At 27.2% G+C, this 19,712-nt stretch overlaps 1 protein-coding gene across 1 annotated transcript in view; it reads left to right on the forward strand.

The window, feature by feature from the left end:
• Positions 1 to 418: 418 nt before the first annotated feature.
• LOC100201248 (U3 small nucleolar RNA-interacting protein 2) overlaps positions 419 to 19,712 on the forward strand; it is a 35,260-nt gene continuing 15,966 nt past the window's right edge. The window contains exons 1-6 of the mRNA XM_065812919.1: positions 419 to 754; positions 2,687 to 2,751; positions 9,902 to 10,002; positions 16,873 to 16,940; positions 17,165 to 17,206; positions 17,462 to 17,585. Coding sequence (XP_065668991.1) covers positions 689 to 754; positions 2,687 to 2,751; positions 9,902 to 10,002; positions 16,873 to 16,940; positions 17,165 to 17,206; positions 17,462 to 17,585 — 466 coding nt within the window. The 5' untranslated portion in view covers positions 419 to 688. The remainder of the gene's footprint in view (positions 755 to 2,686; positions 2,752 to 9,901; positions 10,003 to 16,872; positions 16,941 to 17,164; positions 17,207 to 17,461; positions 17,586 to 19,712) is intronic.

The following is a 19,712-nucleotide window of genomic DNA, read 5'->3' on the forward strand; positions in this document are numbered from 1 at the left end:
TAACATATAAAAATATATAAAATAATATATATGTATATATATATATATATATATATATATATATATATATATATATATATATATATATATATATATATATATATATATATATATATATATATATATGTACATATAAATTATTATAACTAAAAATAAAAATAAAAATTTTTTTAATTAATATATTTTTTTGGTTAACGGGAAGTTACAGAAAGTAATTATTAAATAAATTTCTTTGGAATGGGGATAATTTAATTTGGTCATTTGTTTTTATAATTTTTTAAGAGGTATTTATTTATGTGCCTATATTTAGAAATTAATTCAGATTTTTTATTTAATAAATTTTCCTGATTTAAATAAGTAATTATTTCAAATTTTTCTTGAAATATATATATATATATATTTTTTTTTTGCAATATAGCGGTAGCATAATGTTCTCTCTTCAAATTGCTACTTCAGCACTAACAAGTGCTATTTCACAGCACCATTACCGTTATGTATATAGGTCCTAAAGATGTGTTTACAGTTTTAATTGTAAAATATAATTGTGATAAGTGATTTTATTTTTTTTCATTTAATTTTTATTTTTAGTAGACAAAATTTCATAAATTTTTTAAATTTATGCGTAACCATGCTTTCAAATTATTTTTTTGTTGTTGTTGTTAAAGAAATATAAATTAAATATTTGAATATGGCTGGCTTCTTTTTGAAAAATAAGAAAGATAGAAAGAGAAAATCTACAGTCAAGTCTAATGCAGTAAGCAAGTTAAATGTATTAGGTTTGTTTACAATTAGAATAATTTTTTTATAATGATGCTTTAACTCAAATTAATAAGTAAATAAACTGTTGTAAATATTATTTGTGTTGAAAAGCTTTCTTTTTGTTTTATTTTTATTTTTCTTGTTTTATTCTACACAACCATTTAATTTGTTTAAATTTAATTTAAAACAAAGTGAACAAATAGTTGTAATAGTAAAAACATACACTTCATATCATTTACCAGAGTACCATTTATTAGATTTATTATATTGTATTTATTATACAATATAGCAAATCTAATCTAATCATATAGATATAATATAAATGAAATAATATCTCTTTTTTTTACAAATCTTCATGATCTTCGAAATAACTTTCATCAGTTAAATCTTACCTTTTGTAAATTAGGCATACTTGCTTTTTATGAGACTTTTTAAAGTTATTATCTTTTGATTTGCAAAGACTTCAATAAACACAAAAATTTTGGCATGGACATATACCCACATATCAGTTCACCTATTGTGAAATCAGTTTGGAATCTTCTGAACATTTTTTTGTTCGCTTCTGTTTAGCATCTTTTTACTAAATCACCTTTCTCTTTTTTTTTTAAATTTTTAATAATGATTTATAAAGAAAATCACTGAAACTTTTTGTATTATTGCCCCCCTCCTGTATAATCTGCTTTTTTTAATTTCATAAATAAAATTTATTTAAGCAAGCAAAATATCTAAAGTTTAAATAAAATTAAATAAGTTTTACATTTTTAGCAAGTTTGGAGAAACCATTTATTAGATTTATTATATTGTATTTATTATACAATATGATTTATTATTTTCTTTTAGATGGTGTGTTAAATAGTAATTTACATATGTAGCATTTAGTATAGGTCTATTTTTTTTCTTTAAAATACACCTGTTGTCATATTTGATACTTTTAATGATGCTCTTTCTCCTCTTGACAAGGTTCAGAAACATATTATTAGAAACATTAAGAGATTAAGAGAAACATATTATTAGAAATATTATAAATTGACATAATAAATTATAATAAATTGGCTCTAGCTGCAAAGCTTGAGCCACTGTCTCATCATTGTAAAGTTACATCACTTTTTCTTTTCTATAAACAGCCATTACATCTAGTTTCATCAACTGAAAATTATTCCTTATTGACTTGTCATTCAGCAGATTATTAATCATTAAGCAAATTTAATTTAGACTTATTATTCAGCAAATTTGCATTGTTTTACTCAATCTAGTTTTTTTCTTTTTCCATCAATGCCCATGAACTCTCCCCTCCCTTTTTTGATTCATAGAATTTAGAGTTTTTTAAGATTTATGTCACATTTTTCAAGAACTTCTTTCAGTGTTTAGGATTTCTTGCTCTTTAACAATATAATTTGTTTTTTGGTTACTCCCAACTTAATTATTTAAAAGTTCAAATAAGTTAGTGCACAGTTATTTTACTATATATTTAGGTTGATTAAAACTAGGGTTTAACACCCATATATATTTATTGAATTGAATAATTTTATTGAATACTATTTGAATAATTGAGCAATAGTAAGAGTTACTGTCTCATTAGTTATTATTATGAAAGATTTTAAATTTCGTTTTTATTTAGAATTTAATTAAAACCTTCCATTGTGCTGTTTTCTTTGTTTATTTAGAATTTTAAAAAATATGTTAGTTTTGCTGTTTTTATAATAATTATTGCTTTGTTGTTTTTATTTTTTGTTTAGAATTTAAAGAAAAAAAATTTCTGCTTTTTTTTCCTAATTTGAATGAATTTTTATTTTTAAAAAAGATTTTAGTTTATTTAACTTAAGCTTGTGGTATTACTTTAAATGGTATTGCTTTATTTAGCTTGTGGTATTACTTGGTATTAACATAATATATGCCAAAAAAAAAATTAGTGTATATTAATGTTTAGACAAAGTTGAAGAAAACTGCAAACAAAGAAATCGAAAGTGACTCAGATGAATCAATAGTGTCTAAGTATGTTTTTTTGTTAAAACCAATAGCAACTGTATAAAAAATGGTTTGCTTGAGGATTTTGTAATTGCTTAACTTAAAATAGAAATGGTAAAAAAAAAAACAGTTTGTTTGAAAAGTTTGAAGTATGAAGTTTTAGCAACTTTGTGCACATTGTTTTTAATAAAATTTATTTACTTAATTTAATTAAATGTTGATTAGGAAAGAAATTATGTTTCTAATTACTTTAAAAATCAATCATTTTGTTTGAGCTTTAAATAAAGTAATACTCTACAACAATATTCATAATTTTAGTTTTAATAAATTATAGTTGTTGTTCTTTTCAAGCAGATAACAAATTATTAATATATAGTAATATATAAATTGATAGATATCAAATGTATTATATAGAAATATAGTTAATATTTTCAAGTGTGCATTTAATTTATGCAAATAATATATTAAAGTATGTTATATTAAATATTCGTTTTAAGTTTTTTTCCCTTTTTGTTTGCTTTGTTGGTGTTAATAAATATATGTAATTTTTATCAAAACTAAAGATGAATTCAAAACAACAATGGTAAATAAAAACAAAAGTGAAATGAATTGACTCTATAACATTCTTTTGCAAGTTGGTGTATTAGTGGCTGGATAGCTTAGTTGGTTAGAGCGTCAAATATAATGTTAAAAACTCGGACTGTTGTATGATACAGGTTCAAATCTTGCCACTGCTAACTCTGCGCTTGATTTGTACTTCTGTACGCAAAAATGTTGGTCAATAACAGACGGTATTTTGGGTTAGTCTTAATGACTATTTGTGGCTGTTCCTATGCCAAGCCAATAATATTTTTGAATATAACATAGTATAGCAAAATATTGCATGAAAATTTAAATGAATAAAAAATGAAAAAATAAAAAATAAAAAAAATTAGGTAATGTGGTTGTGAACACATATAGGTCATTAGTCAGATTTGTTATACATCACAAAATAAATGCCTTTAAAAAGATAATTACTTTCATTCTAGCAGCATCTTTAAAATAAAGCCAATATTTTGTTAATTATGAAACAACTTTGTATTTGTGTTTTATTTCAAAGTACTTTATAAATGTAAATGCAAGATAGCATTTAAAATTTTAAATTTAAATGCTATCTTGTATTATCTTCTTTTGATTATTCTTTTTTCAACATTGTGTATTTCAAAGTTATTATAGAGTTTTTTTTGTTAATAAAAGAAATAATAAAACTAAAAACAAGAAGAAAAAAATTTGAAAATTTTCTCCATATTTTTTTTTTTTTTTTAAATAGAGCATTTAGAGCATTTTATTTATATATTGTAAGGCAATTTATGTACATATGTTTGTTTAGAGATTTTTGGTTACAAACAAATGTTAAATTTTAATGCATTTCATAGACCAATTGTGTGAGCTTATTAATAAATTAGGTTGCTTTTTAATAGTTAAGGTTAAAAAAAAGAGCAAAAAATAAGAAAAATATAGATGAAAAGTTTTTTTTAATTTCTTTAATAACAATTTTTTTATCTTAGATGTATTTAAACTCTTTTTTTTTTACATTATTGCATTATTGTAAACAGTTATTATATAGTTATAAAAAAATGATTTAGAACTTATAATCAAAATTGAATTTAGAATTCTTAATTTTATAGGACTCAAACTTAAAATAATAATCAGCTTCTTTTTTTTTTAAGAAATATTCATATTTTTTGGAGGTTTTTTTATTGCCTTCATTTTTTTTTTTTTTAGACATCTTCACTTCCAACAAGGCTGCAAGCAACCATTAATTAGAGTTGGAAGTTACTGGAAGAGAAAAGGATTGCAAATTATATGAATCAGGAAAACAAGATGAAGGAAGCCAACTCCAAAAAGCTGATGCTCGAGGAAAAAAACAAGACTAATAAGAGTTTTTGGAGCACTTAGAAACAGTTACAGAAAAAGGATAAGACTTAATTGAATGACGAGTAACACAAGAATGAATATTAGTAGATGGCACAAGAGATGCTAGCTCTTTAGAACAGTGCCCATTATAGTATTTGTAGAAAAGAGAAAGAGAAGCAACATTACGATGATGTGATAATGGTTGGAGGTTGGCTCCAAGAGCAGGTCCAACTATGTTTACAATGCATTTTTGCACCTTGTCTAAAAGAGGAAAGGAATCATTAGAAGATGCAACCTTAGCAGATGCTAATTTTGCAGCGGATTTGATAGGAAGAAAGATCGGAAGTAAGAGTTAATCCTAGAAGATGAAGGGTAGATGACTCATCGAGTATATTACTGTTCATAAATATAGGAAGATCTAAATTATTGCAATAACAATTGGCTGAAAAAAATTGAGTTTTATCTGAATTAAAGTTCACCAGCCACTGTGAGCCCCATACTGTAGCAGAAGTGAAATCCTTATCAAGCTCAAATGCCCCCTCCAAGCAATCAGAGAGTGTTGGCTTCTTATCATGATCAGAATAAATGGTAGTATCATCAGTAAACAATGCCACCTTAGATGTGAGAATATCTGGAAGATCATTAATGTAAATTAAAAAGAGTATAGGGTCAAGGATCGAACCTTGAGGAACCCCTGAAGTTACATAATAAGAAGAAGAGTGCTGTCCATCAAGGACAACTTTTATACTACAATTGAAAAGGAAGGATTCAATATTCTAAAAGATGTTACCAGATACACCGTAAGAAGAAAGCTTATAAAGAAGACCAGCACGCCAAACTTTATCAAAGGCTTTAGAAATGTCAAGAGCAATGGCCTTAACCACTCCACCATTATCTAATGTACGATAAAACCTATCGGTTATTACTGTTAGCAATTCAGCTGTAGAACAAGAAGATCGAAATCTATATTTATGATCAGAAAGTAAGTTATTAGATTCAAGATAAGAGACTAAGTGTTTGTTAAATGAAGATTCAAAAACCTTGCTTATGATAAGAAGAAGATTAATGGGACGGTAGTTAGACAAATCAGATCGCTCCTCAGAATTTTTGAAAATAGGGATAACAGATGCTGCTTTCCAGCAGGCTGGAAAACAAGACTCTGATAAGCACTTGTTGAATAATTTTGAAAGTATAGATGACAGCTCCAGAGAACACTTCTGCAAGACTATAACAGGTATATTGTCCGGACCACAAGCTGTAGAAGAGTCTAAGCAGAATAATCACTTTAAATACAGAAGCTGGAGTGATACGAATGTTAAGTAATAGATCAACCTGTTTGACGGCTAAATCAGGTAGAATGCAACTAGTGGAATCAAGAGATGATATTGATGAAAATTTCTTAGCAAACAGTTCAACTTTGTTTTTTAGTGAGGTGACAAAGTCTGAACCCCTACAAGAGAGGTGGAGTAACAGATTTGCCCTTATTATTAATACTTTTAAAGATTCTCCAGAAGTCACGAGAGCCTAATTTTTTAGATGAGATACGAGATTTCATGACCTGAGAATAGCGGGTTTTAGCGTTAGACAAAACCTTTTTACAATGGTTTCTAGCAGTAGTTAACAGACATCTGTTTTTCTGGAGAATTGTTTTGCTGATAAATATGGAAGTAACAGTTTCGATTGGCAATCGCAGCAGCACAATGTGAGGAAAACCATGAAGGAGAGTGAGGCTTGACCTGGAATTGTCGGGAGGGAACAAAAGATTCCACGCCAGCCTGAATCCATGAAGTTATGTAAGAAGCACATTTATCAACAGGAAGACGAAAGATTTCTACCCAAGGGACATCATGAAGAAAATCACGGGAAGAGTCCCAGTCAGCTTTAAGGTAGTTGTAAGAGGTACGACGATAGGGGGATTCAGATGATAAAGAAGAATGAGATAATAATTTTTGAGAGATCAAACTGTGATCAGAACTACCTAAGGGTAAATGTGGAGGAACTAAACACTGACTAGGATCAGAAAGAAGACATAAGTTGAGTAGAGAAGGTAAATGATTCAGGTTGTCTGGAAAGCAAGTTGGCAAGTTGACTATTTGAGTTATAGATTGAAAATGGCAAAAGTTGTCGGCCTTAACGCCTGCAGAATCACTGACGCTAGACCCGAGCCATTCTGTGTGACAAGCATTAAAGTCACCAACAACAACAATATTAGCTAATGCAGATGTTGGCTAATGATTTGCCAATGATGTTGGCTAATGGCTAAAGATGACTAATGGCTTGCTAAATTTGATAAGAAATAACATCAAAAAGAGTAGAGTCTTAAGATGAAGGAGAGCGATATAGAACAAAGAAAAAAGCAATAGAGTGAAGTGGTGCTAAACAAAAGAACATAAAAGAATAGTCTGTGGATTCAAACCTAGTTTCCCGACAAATTGATGAATTCTTGCGAATGTAAATGCCTAGACCAAGCATGTGACTATTGGAGTCTTCGTGAATTAAAGGAAGATAACCGTCAACACTAAGATCACAAGATGAGACAGCTAAACTCAAATTAGTCTCACAAAGAGCAAGTAGGTCTGGTGAACTTTGCAAGAGATAAGATTCAACAGAAGAAAAGTCAATTCAAATACCATGAATATTAGTGAATGAGTTTAGAGAACTTAATGATGATGATGGTTTTTTGTGTTTTATAGTTTTTGGTACTTTAGTCATTTTTAAAATTTGTTAAAGAACTTGAGTCAAAGCATAGACAGTACTCAGTACACTGTTTAATTGCCCAAGCTATTGCCTCATTACCATTAATAAACCCTAAGCCGTAACAAAGGGCTCCAAATGTGGCCTTGACAATGCACACCAAAAGTACAAACAGAGACACCATCCATACGCAACATGGCACTGTTAGTGCTCCGATATTTTTCAGCTATTGATGGAATCAGCCTCTCTGAGCCGGCCTCAGAACCATAAAATGAGTTTTAGAGCTGTTCCCTTATTAGGAGATAGTAAAATGAGTTGCCTAGTCATAAAAATAGAAACACAAGCAAAACCCATGCATTGAGTCAAGAAGATTCAGCATTTAACATCCTAAACTGGAAACAATGTATTAAAAATACATCTGCGCCAGCCTAATAGAAGAAGAAGGGGTGTGAGGCTGGTCAACAGATAGAATCTGTTTACCCCTTAAAACCACCAAATTTTAAGTTAGGCATAACATAAACCAACAAATTTTAAAGTTAGGCATTGTACTCCTAAAAAAGCTTGAATGTATAGATTTTACTAGAAACAGGCAACATATTTGATGAAAATATGCCTTATCAAGTTGGCCTTTATATGTATCATCAATGCTCTCAGGGTATGGGCACACCTATAGGAGAATAATATTAGATTGCTGGGATTTTAGATAATGTTTTAAATTTATTTAGACTTTATTTTGGTAATCTGTAAAGGTTCAAATCCTATGAAAATTACTACTTATTTTTCTTTGTACTTTTTTTTAATGTCTGTTCAGAACTGTAATGTATTAATCAAGTCTTCTAAGGATATATGTGCGGCTGCCTTACATGACCACGCTTATAATATTTTGTTTTGACAACTTGGTCACAGCTCTTTGAAAGTTGAAAATAAGCGTTAAAAATTTTTTTTTAACTTTAAAGTATTAATTGAGATGTTTCTAAATTAAAAATATATTATTTTTATGCTTTTATTTTCTCTAATTTATTCTTTATTTAATTTATTATTCATTAAGTTCATTTCTCTTTTCAGGTAATAGTTTATTTATTTTAAATATAATTAAATTTATCAAATTAATCAACTTAGTTTCTCAGCGCAGTGGCCTTGCTCGGCAAGGTTTGTGTTTCGGAGTTCAAGAGTTGAGAGAGGGTTGCACCACGAATAACAACTAAAAAATAAAAAATACAAAAAAATGAGTAGCCTCCTCGACTGTAGTGGCCCCCTCGGGCCTTGGGGAGGTGAATAATCTAAAAATATATATATATAATTTTATTTATTTTAAATATAATTTAAGTTTACATTTGTTTATTCAGCACATTTGTTTAACGCTTTTATTTTCAAAATTTAATAAGAGCCGTGGTCAAGTTGTGTGTGAATGCGTGGTCATTAGGGTATTTTATTCCCAACAATTTTTTGAAAATGGTTACGTTATTTGCGCAATGAGGTGATTAATAAGGCACAAAACATTTCTGTAACCAGATCATTGCAACAAAAAATTTAAAGCCATTGACTGGAGTAAATACAGAAATCCTCAAGCGAAGAATTTGAATAGAATAAAAAAGACTTAGCCATGCGGTAGATCGTAATTCGCTCATCATTGGATGTAACAAATTTATCAGATGAGAGTTCCATTTTTAAAATATATATAGAATTTGCCATAAATCTCGCATTGTGAATTGCACCTGGTTTGTGAATTTTGAATATTCTGTTAACTTAAAGTTTTCCCCCAAGGGAGATAAGAGTTAGTGCAATTAACTCAAAATAGTCTTCTCACAGAAATGTTTTCTTGTCTAAATTTGCTTGATTAAATATTTCTGATTTGATTTTAGTAGGCTACTCAAAAAAAGTAAAGTTTGAGTAATCAATATCAATTCTTGAAAATTTGGTTTGGAAATATTTAAAAATAGGTTCATCTAGACTCTTGCTATCTCCCCATAATGCGGTAAATGCATGTTTGATGTGTAGCTTGTTATGCTGGGAACGTGCTAGCCAACGGAGAGATCTCTTTAACTCAATTTCAATTAAAGTTGCTGCTCCTTTTTTTTATTACCTGTGTTGCTGGCTGTTGTATCAAAGCATATACCAACAATATTTTGAAAAATTTTTCAATCTTGCATGAATTTCACGGCCGCTCCACATTGAATTTTACCTGTTAAATCTTTAACTAAAGATTTAACAGGTAAATCTCTCCATTTTCTTTTGTTTTTAATATCATCATGCTTTTGTTAATTCAACACAGAATAAAAAACATTATTCTGATTTATGAAATGTTTTGAAACATTTTTCCTTCATAGATCAGTGATTTTTCCATGGACAGGTGTTTTATCCATCATAGATCTTTGAAGTTTAATCTAATGCATTTTTATTTATTTTATAATAAAAGAATTTAAAACAGCTCTTATTATCAAAATGATAAATGATTTGTTTAAACCTGAGCAGATTTGAATGTTTCGATATTTACTGCCTAATAAGTAATAATTAAAAAAAAATCTAAGTATGATATTATAATGAATTATAAAACAAGTCGTTGTTTAACATTTATGTTTTTGTTTAGAGATGACAATATTCCAGATATAGCAGAAACTAATACAGAAACTGCACAAGAAAAACGTTTGCGTATAGCAAAAGAATATATTCAAAAGTTAGAGATTGAAGGTATTATTGAAATTGTTATAGGTGCATTATTTTTAAATTTATATTTTAGAAAATATAAATTTAAAAATAATTAGAAATAATTATCTGATTGTACCTCCGCATATCACATTATTGTAGTTAAACCTTTCTCATTATAAAATAAACAAAATATGAAAGAGAAGATCTCCATCTCTTCTCTTATTATTTCTCAATTTTAATTTTAAAACCTGTTGTCTGCTAAAAATTAAAATAACAATTTTTTGCAATTATAGAGCAGTCGAGAGAATTTATTTTGTTATTTACTTGTAGCATATCTAAAATGATTGCATTCTATTTATTTTTACAAGTTTTTTAACTACTTTCTCCTTAGTAACTGCAATTTATTTTATTTTTTTCTTGTAGCATATTTTCTATTAATGCTTTTAAGCATGAAAGTTGCTGTAAAAAGATGCAACTTTATTGAATGATGAGTTAAGCTAATTGTCTTCATTAGTGGAACATGAGATGATAGCTTGCTTGAGCAGTGACTATTAGTTTTTTAGAAAAGAAAGTTGGAAAAGAAGTTGCATCCTTACAATGATATGTGTAAGGCTCAAGTCTGACAGCTAGAGCAGTTCAAGCTGCATTTACAATTTATTTTTAGACCTTTTTTTAAATAGTTGTGTTGTTATTCACTTTAGAGATAAGATTATCAGGAAGATATTTAATAGGGACAAGAAACAATACTGTTCTAAGGATGGAACATTGTAATACGGGAATTTCCATTTCTGTGCGTGATTTTTTATTTTTCTTTGTTTTAGCAATTAAAAGCTGAGACTTAACGCAATATCCCAACTATTATGAATTTCTTAATAAACTTTTACAACAAAAATATTTTTATCATATTTTAGGCTACCTGAATAAATTGAATATATATATATATATATATATATATATATTGATCATTTTATTTTTTTTGCGAAATAATATCGCTACTGTTTGAAAATAAACAACAGTTTTCAAAACCCTATACTTTAGCTAGAAATAATTGATAACTGCCACTTCTCATTGAAAATATACTGAGTCGTAGAAGTATAATATTTCACTAATTGCTAACAAGCAATTTATTTTCTTAAAAATATCTACATGAAGTTAACCAATTCGCAACTTCCTTGCCTGACTTTCGTAAGTGATCATCCATGAACTGCATTTAAACGATTGGTGTGACTCTATGATACATAGAGCAATCTTGTAACTTTCTGGAAAGCTTTACTAATGTTTAAAACATCATTTAAACAAATATATATAACGCTGAAACTTATATTTTTTGAGGAATTAAAGTTTATTTATCCAGTAACTAAAATTTGAGTTTTTCTGTTCTGTTTGTAATTCCGTTTCAAACTTAATTTATTCTTTGTTAACTTTACTAATGTATACCATTTTTAGTTTAAAAAATATTTATATAGGTTAGAGTTAAATGAGAGCAAATTGAAGATCACCAGTTTTATAATTATGAAAATAATAGACAAAACATATACAAGTTTCCATGCATGATTTTTTGGAAATGCCCTTACTTTAAATGTTACTTGGTAATAAATGTATTTTATAAGTATAATAAGTTATAAAGGTATTCTATGAGTATAACTTATAGAATACATCATATATAATTTTAATGCTGCAATTAGAAATAAATAATTCAATCATTTTGAAAAGCTTTTCCCAGGCCATATGAAGAGAGCTTACAGAGAAAACCAGAATTTATCAAACGAATTTATCAAAAGTTATTGATTTTTTTTTTACTACCTTTGCACTACAATCACCCCTCCAAGAAGTAACTTCACCCTATATCCAAGAAGTTCGGTTAAGAAGGATATTAGTTTTTCAAGCTTCTCTCTACTAGACTTACAAAAAAATGCTATTTTGTTTTTTTATTGTTTTTTTTTTTGCTTTTTATTTAGCAATTTTTAAGTTTGTTTTTTTCGACATAAATTTTTTATTCTAGTATATTTTTAGCATATGATCATTATAAGCACAAAGACATGTCTAAACACTTTAATTTATATTTTTAATAAAAAGTTAAATTAACTATAAATTAGTCATAAAGCTTGGTATACTGTACAGGAATGTTTCTTTGTCATGTTGTACTTCCTGGTATTCGAGGTCCATTTTTAGACAAAATGTTGTGGCAAAAAGAACATATAACCCTTTATATTTTGCATTTTTTTTTTAAGGTTTGTAAGTTTAAATAAATGGGCAACTAAGGTTTTATTTATGCCTCCTGTATGATTAGCTAAAGCATAATTGATTACCAACAAGAAGAATAAAAAGAAATCACTCAATAATTTAAAGATATCGTCCCCTATAGATATACTCTTTCTCTATATATTTGGGGCTCTTAGATAAAAAATCACAACTCAGTAATTTTCATGTGTTGTGGTTATTTTTTTGTAATTAATTAAAGCTCTATTGTACAATATTTGTTTTTTTGAACTTTATTGCATAAAATTTAGTTTTTTTATTAAAAAAAACAACCTGAATTTGTTTAAGTTTTTTCATTATTTTGAAAAAAAAAATTTTATTGGAAAGATTTTTATGAAATTTTGTTTCATTTGAGTACCAGGTTGATCCATTTTCAAAGAAATTTTTTAAAAATATTATGAACCCATGAAATAGAAAATAGACATGAGCTTTTTTTTTTTAACATCTTCACTTCCAACAAGGCTGCAAGCATCCACTATTACAGTTGTAAGTTAATGGAAGAGAAAAGATAAAATTTATAAAGCAAGATAACTATTAACAGACGACTTAAAAATTGCAAATTATATGAATCAGAAAAACAAGACGAAGGGAGCGAATTTCAACTAACTGATTTCGTGTAAAAAAATAAATAAATAAGAATTTTTGGAGTAAAAAGGATGAGACTTAATTGAGTGACGAGTAACACAAGAATGACTTTTAGTAGATGACACAAGAGCTTGTACTAAATATTGGACTATAAAATATATATATATATATATATCAAATATTAAATAAATGTAATTAAATATAACAAATGTAAATAAAAAATGTTTATTTTGTCAAAACCAAAACTATCTTTACAACAGGCCTTGCTATTGCGCTGGAGACAATTTTTTAGTGGAATTTTAAAAACAAATTGCCTGAAATATTTTTAAAAAGTTCCTGCATGTACTATGCCTAAGTATTGTGTTTGCAAGTATTGTCTATGACGAAAAGATAAAGAACTTGCGTATCTATTTATTGTTTAACAAAAGAAAAAGATGAACTTTTATGATGGATAACTCTAATTCCAAGAGATAATATACCTTAATCAAAATAAGCTATGGTATGCTCTAAATGTTGGCCTGAAAATGTTTGATAATGATTAATTATAAGAAAAGACCAAATGTACCTCCAACAATATTTTATATCATTATTTTAAGTCAAATTCTAACAGCACCAGCAAAATCTTATATAATAACACCAACAAGTTTATCAGTAGGAAATACTCAAGAGGATGAAATTATTAGTTTTAATGAAGTTGATAACTTTTAACTCAGTGACATTATGATGAAAGTTGAAACTGAACAACTACCAGTTCTAAGTTACAGATGTAATGATGACACGGTTTTACAATCGAAAGGTTTTATTTAAGAAACTAAAGTGTCATGGTGAGGAACATTCTAATTATCTAACCTTTTAGTTTTTATGATAATATCTTTGATGCAGATCAATGTTTTTCATGTCATAAAGTAGAATGAAATAAAAAGTCTTTATTTCATGAAAATATATATCATGATAATAATATTAATAATAACAATATTAATAATAGTAATAACATAGTAATGACTAACTTTATATTTATTATACTCTTTTAGATTTTTTCTTTAACTTAAGCGATTCAATATATTCAGCATTTCATATGGGTTCACTAAATAAAAGTAATAGACAAATTTTCTATTTTATCTGAAACAGTTTTTTAAACATTAAAATGACTAAAAAAATGTTTTATAAGAAGAATTATTTAGTTTTGAGTATATGGCTGTACCTCAAGCATTATATAGGCATTTAAGAAACTACTTAGTGTACAGTCTTTAACTAAATTGACCTCAATAGCAAATAAAACTTGATACTCTATCTTTAATTTCCAAAATATTTCATAGTTTGAAAGACAGGTAGCATTCATCCATTACAATGGTTGATTTTCCTTTCCATAATGGGTAAATATTTATTTTCAAGACCTATATTTGTTGTGAGTATGGTACTGGTGTCTAATTTGGATTCTGATTTCCAATTCAATGTAGTTGCTAATGTAATTGAATCTATTGAACAGTGTCATGGTAAAGTTATTTCCGTAATTTGCGATAACAACAAGTAAATAGACATTTTAAAAATCTTTTTGATACCATTCCTAATAAACCCCATAAAACTAAAAAAGTATATTTTTATTATACGATTATGTCCACGAAGAATATAACAATTGGCTTACTGAAAGACTAAAAAGACTATTAAATTTCAATTTGGTGAAGCTAAGGAGTTAGTTGCTGATTCGAAAGATCTTGAGAAACTGGGATTGTTAGAATTAAACTCACTTATCACATTCTCTCGTCTAAATGAGTTAGCCATATCTTTAAAGCTTGTAGAAAGGCAAAATGTGAAACCAGTAATATGTATTTTTTGTTAAGAAGCCTTGATAATTTTGAAAACAAAGCCAATTAAAAATCAGGAGCAAGTTTAAGGTACTAATTTCTACAAATTTTTATTCATAACTGCAAAATTATAAATGTATAAAGAATGTCTGATGATTTAAAATTGCAAAATCCTTTGCAAGCTGTTATTTAAAGTGCTAAATATAATCATCTGCAACATTTATCAAAAATAGAAGAAATGTGCAAAAATATTGATGCAAAAAATGGTAAAAAAAAGAATAAAAACTTTAACTTTAACAACAGATGCATTATCTCACACATTAAGAGGTTTGATAGACTTAACTAGTTTTTTACTTAAAACTTGTCGAGATCATCAATTCATTATGCTTGGTTATCATTATTCATTATGCTTTTTCAACTGATCATTTAGAAAAAACCTCTAGTTAATTAGAGCAAAGTGCTGCTGGTGCATATTTATTCCTGCTCAATAAGAAATTTAGAAATTAGAAAGTTCATATTTATCATGCTTTATTACAATTTTATAATGCAAATGTTTCCTGACTGCTCAGAGCATCATTTTGATGGATGTATTTGACAACTAACTGAAGAAGAGAATGAGATTTTTGACTGAATGACTTAGAAGAGTCTATTAAACAAGATAGTAAAATGGGGGTGTTTATATTGGTGGATACGTTGTTCACAAAATCGGTAATGCTGGAAACTTTTATTTATTTTGAAATATATGGCATATAGTTGAAATATATGGCATATGAAATATAGTTAAAGGAACTAAATAGGAGAGGTCTAAGTTTCCTGGCAATACTTTGTGTCAGTGGGTGTTATTCTGTTACATTTTATTTATGAAACTAGATTTTACTGTTGATGATTTGTCAAAAATTATCTGAATATTTTATTGTGTTTGAAAAGTATCATCTAAATATTATATAGATTTGCCATTTTCCAGCAGGCAATTTATATAAACAATATATATACAAAACAAGGTTTAGTTAAGCACTTTTTAAATAGTTAAAAGAAGAGTTAGGAAATAGTTAAAATAGTCTAGAGAGTAATGAAAAGTTCTGAAGAATGAATAAGTGCAATTCTAAGGTCTTACTGTAAAAGGTTCAGACCTCAAGTTATAGAAGAGTTTATGTGAGAAATGAATTTAACAATAAAAGTTAGAGTGATAAGGATGTGTAACTATGAAATTACCTGTTTCTTTTGAGGCTTGACTTAAAATTGTCAGGAAGGGACAAAAGTTTTCATACCTTTCTTAATCCAGAAGGAATTTAAAATTACGTAGAAGACCCAAGTTTCAGCAGAATGAGGAAAAACATCAGAACCAAAAACCATAACAAAGAAAATCACAAATTATTAAAATTATTTATAATTATTTAAAAAAAAAATAGTTTGGAAAACATTGCAGTGACTTTGCAAGTGGTGGAGGTGCTCATTTAACAATAAAAAAGATTAAAAAAAGAAAAATGAGGAAATGAAGAACCTAAAAATTATTTAAAAGATATAAGGTAATAAAAAAGTGAAAGTAAAAACAAGATTAAAAGATATAAAAGTTAAGAAAAACAAAAAACAAATAAAAACGTGTTACAAGTTAAAAGAAAAATAATGTTTAAACAAGTTAAAAGAAAAAATGTTCAAAAACATAAAATAATAATAAAAAACTACAGATTTTTCTACCAGAAAAATTTAATCTTAACGTAACAACTTGGTAAACATTCTGAGTTGCTAAATGGCTTTTGAACTTGTCATATTCAACAACAAATCTTCTAAATGGAAAGATGTATTATCAGAAATGACACAGCAAAGTCTTCTCAGCCCAATCTTCCGTTTAACTAAATATAAAGACAGGTATTAAACTCATGAAATATGCTGATAATGTATTAACATTTAGAAAATCATTAAAAGCAATCGAGAAGAAAGAGTTTTTATAATAATTTATAATAATTTATTTTATAATTATTCATTATGAAACAGTTACTAGACTTCAATATTTTATTTGTCACCTAAGCTTCTATGACTGAAGAGATATTTTTTGCCATTAGCTTATATTGATGAATGTTTAAAGTTAAATTATATCAAACTCAACTGTATGGTTTTGTTGTAGCAAATTTTTTATAAAGGTTGTTTTGAGTTTTATAAAAGTTTTGAAAATTAAAGATTTTTTTTAAAGATTTTTTTATCGATTTATAATTATTAAACTTATAAAAAATTTACTCATTGTTTTTTTTGTTATTGTTGTTTGTTTTAGAACAAGAAAAACAGCTTGATCAAGAAATTGATCAAGACGCAATTGCTCATCGTTTACAACAAGATGTGGTATGTTTTTTTTTATTTTAGCTAAAGTTTTGAAAAGTTAAGTATTAATATTTAAAAAATATAAAAATTTTTAAAGGAAAAAGTTATTTACACAAAAAGAAAAAAAAAATCTCGATAAAGTTTAGCTGTTGTTTATTATCATTTTTGATATTAAAATATAGTTATTAAAATGCCATTGTTGATATTATTAAGAAAGATATTATAAAAGAGTTTATTAACTTTAGTTGGAAGATGTTGGTCACTTGCAAAAGTTTTTAGCTGACAAGGTAGTTTTTAAAAAATGATTCTTGCATGAAATAAGGTAAAAATTTCTTCAAATCACAACTGATTTTGTTGGCTTTACATTAAAACAATATAGTCAATTTTTGTTTTACTAAATCAACCAAACTAATTCATTTTTTTAAATCATTGCAAAGCTTTTATTTTTTTCACTCTTGTTTTATAAATTAGTTTTCTTAACAAAAAAAGAAACTGTTAATTTATGCAAATTTATTCTAACTTAATATTATTTATTAATTTAGCTGAAGCCTGATATAGAAAATATAAAAAAACTATGTGGTCATAAGTTATCTATTACATCTGTGGTAATATCAAACGATAACAAATATTTATTTTCAGCATCAAAGGATGGAACTATAATTAAATGTGAGAAATTTGTTTTGAATTGTTTATACATGTTATGTAAATCTTTTTTAAAAAGCTTACCTAAGTGTGCATGGATAACACACGCGCACACACACACACACACACACACACACACACACACACACACACACACACACACACACACCCAAACACATTTTTATTTAATCCTAAACCCTCAGTCAAAGTATGTACTGAAGAATATAATGAATTTCAATATGACATTTTCAGTGTGTATCTAATGCTGCATTTATATATTTATATGTTATTAGGTAACCCATGGTTACTAAAGTTTTTAAAACTAGTTGTTTTTTAAGTTTTGAAAAAGATTTTTCATACTGATAAAAAATGCATAAATATGTTCTTTGAATTATTTGCATCTTGCACTCAACTCCTTATTTTATTATTGCTGTTGTATAAGCTGTAGTGGTGTAGTGGTAGAGCAGTCGCTTCATAAAATCAATAGCGAGAGGTTCCAAGTTCAATTCCCACCGCGTCCCTGGTCATACGGCGCTCAACTTCTTTCTCTGCACAACGGCCTTGTTCATCAAGATTCGTGTTTCGAAGTTATAGAGTTGAGAGAGGATTATAACCGCAAGTGGCCTCTTCATCTGTAGTGGCCTTATCGGCCTTTAAGAGGTGAATAACAAATAACAACAACAACAACAACAATAAAAAATTATTATTGGTTTTTGTTAATAATTTACAAAATATGATAGATTATCTATTTATTTGTCTTAAGTCCTCAAGTCTGCAGAAATTTTAACACTAGTATACCAGCATCAAAATCGGCCTGATATGTCATAAGTATAACAATCATCAGGAATTTTGGAGTTATAAAAAAATTTGGCAAATTAATGCTAGTATTAGTTTTTATTTTTTTAACAAGTTAGTGTGTAGTTATTACCAATGTGCTTTTTAATATTTGGTGGAACTTTGTCAACATTTTTCAAATATATCAAATTATAATAATATTTTTAGTTTTTTAGTTAATTATTTCAACTAGTAATATCATCTATGTTAACACTTAGGTTATCTGGTTGTCAATAATGCTCTAAAATGCTTGGTAATATTTGAAATGACTTGACCAATAAAAAAAATTAATAAAAAAATGAAAATTTCATGGTGGTCGCTTTTATGATGGTTAAGTATGGAAAACTGGTTTTGACTGAGCATCAAGTTTGTTATACACACGCACTTTAAAGTTCTAGAAATGGTTTACTAGAAATTTCACAACAAATTCAACACACGTTAGAAAACACAACACGTTAGAAAAAATCAAGTGACAAGCAAAGAATCTAAATCTGACAATAATCTGACCATTATTGCCACAGGTACTACTAAAAATGAAAACAATTATATTCAAAAAGAGTTAGTATCACTTGCAATCTGTCAATAAAAATGTCAGAATAATGGCCAAGTTACTTCAAAAATCCAAATATGTCTTCCAAGAAGAAAGTAAGATACAGAACATAAAAGAGGTTTCACTTATCATTTTGAATGTAGAACAAGGTGGAACAGTTTGTTGGCAATGATTTAACAGTTCTTTAAAGTCAAAGATTCAATCTAAAAAGTTTACTTTTGTTTGAAAATAAACTCAAGGAAGCAATTCAGTTTTTTGCAACAACTGCATCAATTTAAACAAGTTCAAGTTTGTTTTAAAAAACATGTCAACTGTACACTTTGCATGAAGAAAAATTAAAAGAGATTAAGAAAATAGAAAAATAAAAAATTGTAAAAATGAAAAAAACAAGTTCTATCAAGGTTTTCTATTATTTATTTTGATTTGCAGTTTCATTGTAACATCAAATAGGGGGTCCAATATTTTATATTTTTTGTTTAACCAGTTATTCTTAATTAATATTTTTAGAAAAGTTCAAAAAACAATTCAGTTTTTGCTATTTTTTTGTGTTTGACCTGTTACTTCTTTTTGTTAAGATAATAGAAACTTAAAAACTATTAATCTTTGCAGCATATTCTTTGTGTGTAAGGTTATGCAACTTTATGTTAAAATTTATGCAATTTAAATTTTGATTGGATAACTTTGAATAAAAATGAATAGAAGTTGTGTTTAAACAAAATCTAATCTAGCGTAAAATTTGCTTTTTGATTTACTTTGCTAGAAAATAC

This window comes from Hydra vulgaris, chromosome 12 (genome assembly GCF_038396675.1).
Source record: "Hydra vulgaris chromosome 12, alternate assembly HydraT2T_AEP".
NCBI classification, from domain to species: domain Eukaryota; kingdom Metazoa; phylum Cnidaria; class Hydrozoa; order Anthoathecata; family Hydridae; genus Hydra; species Hydra vulgaris.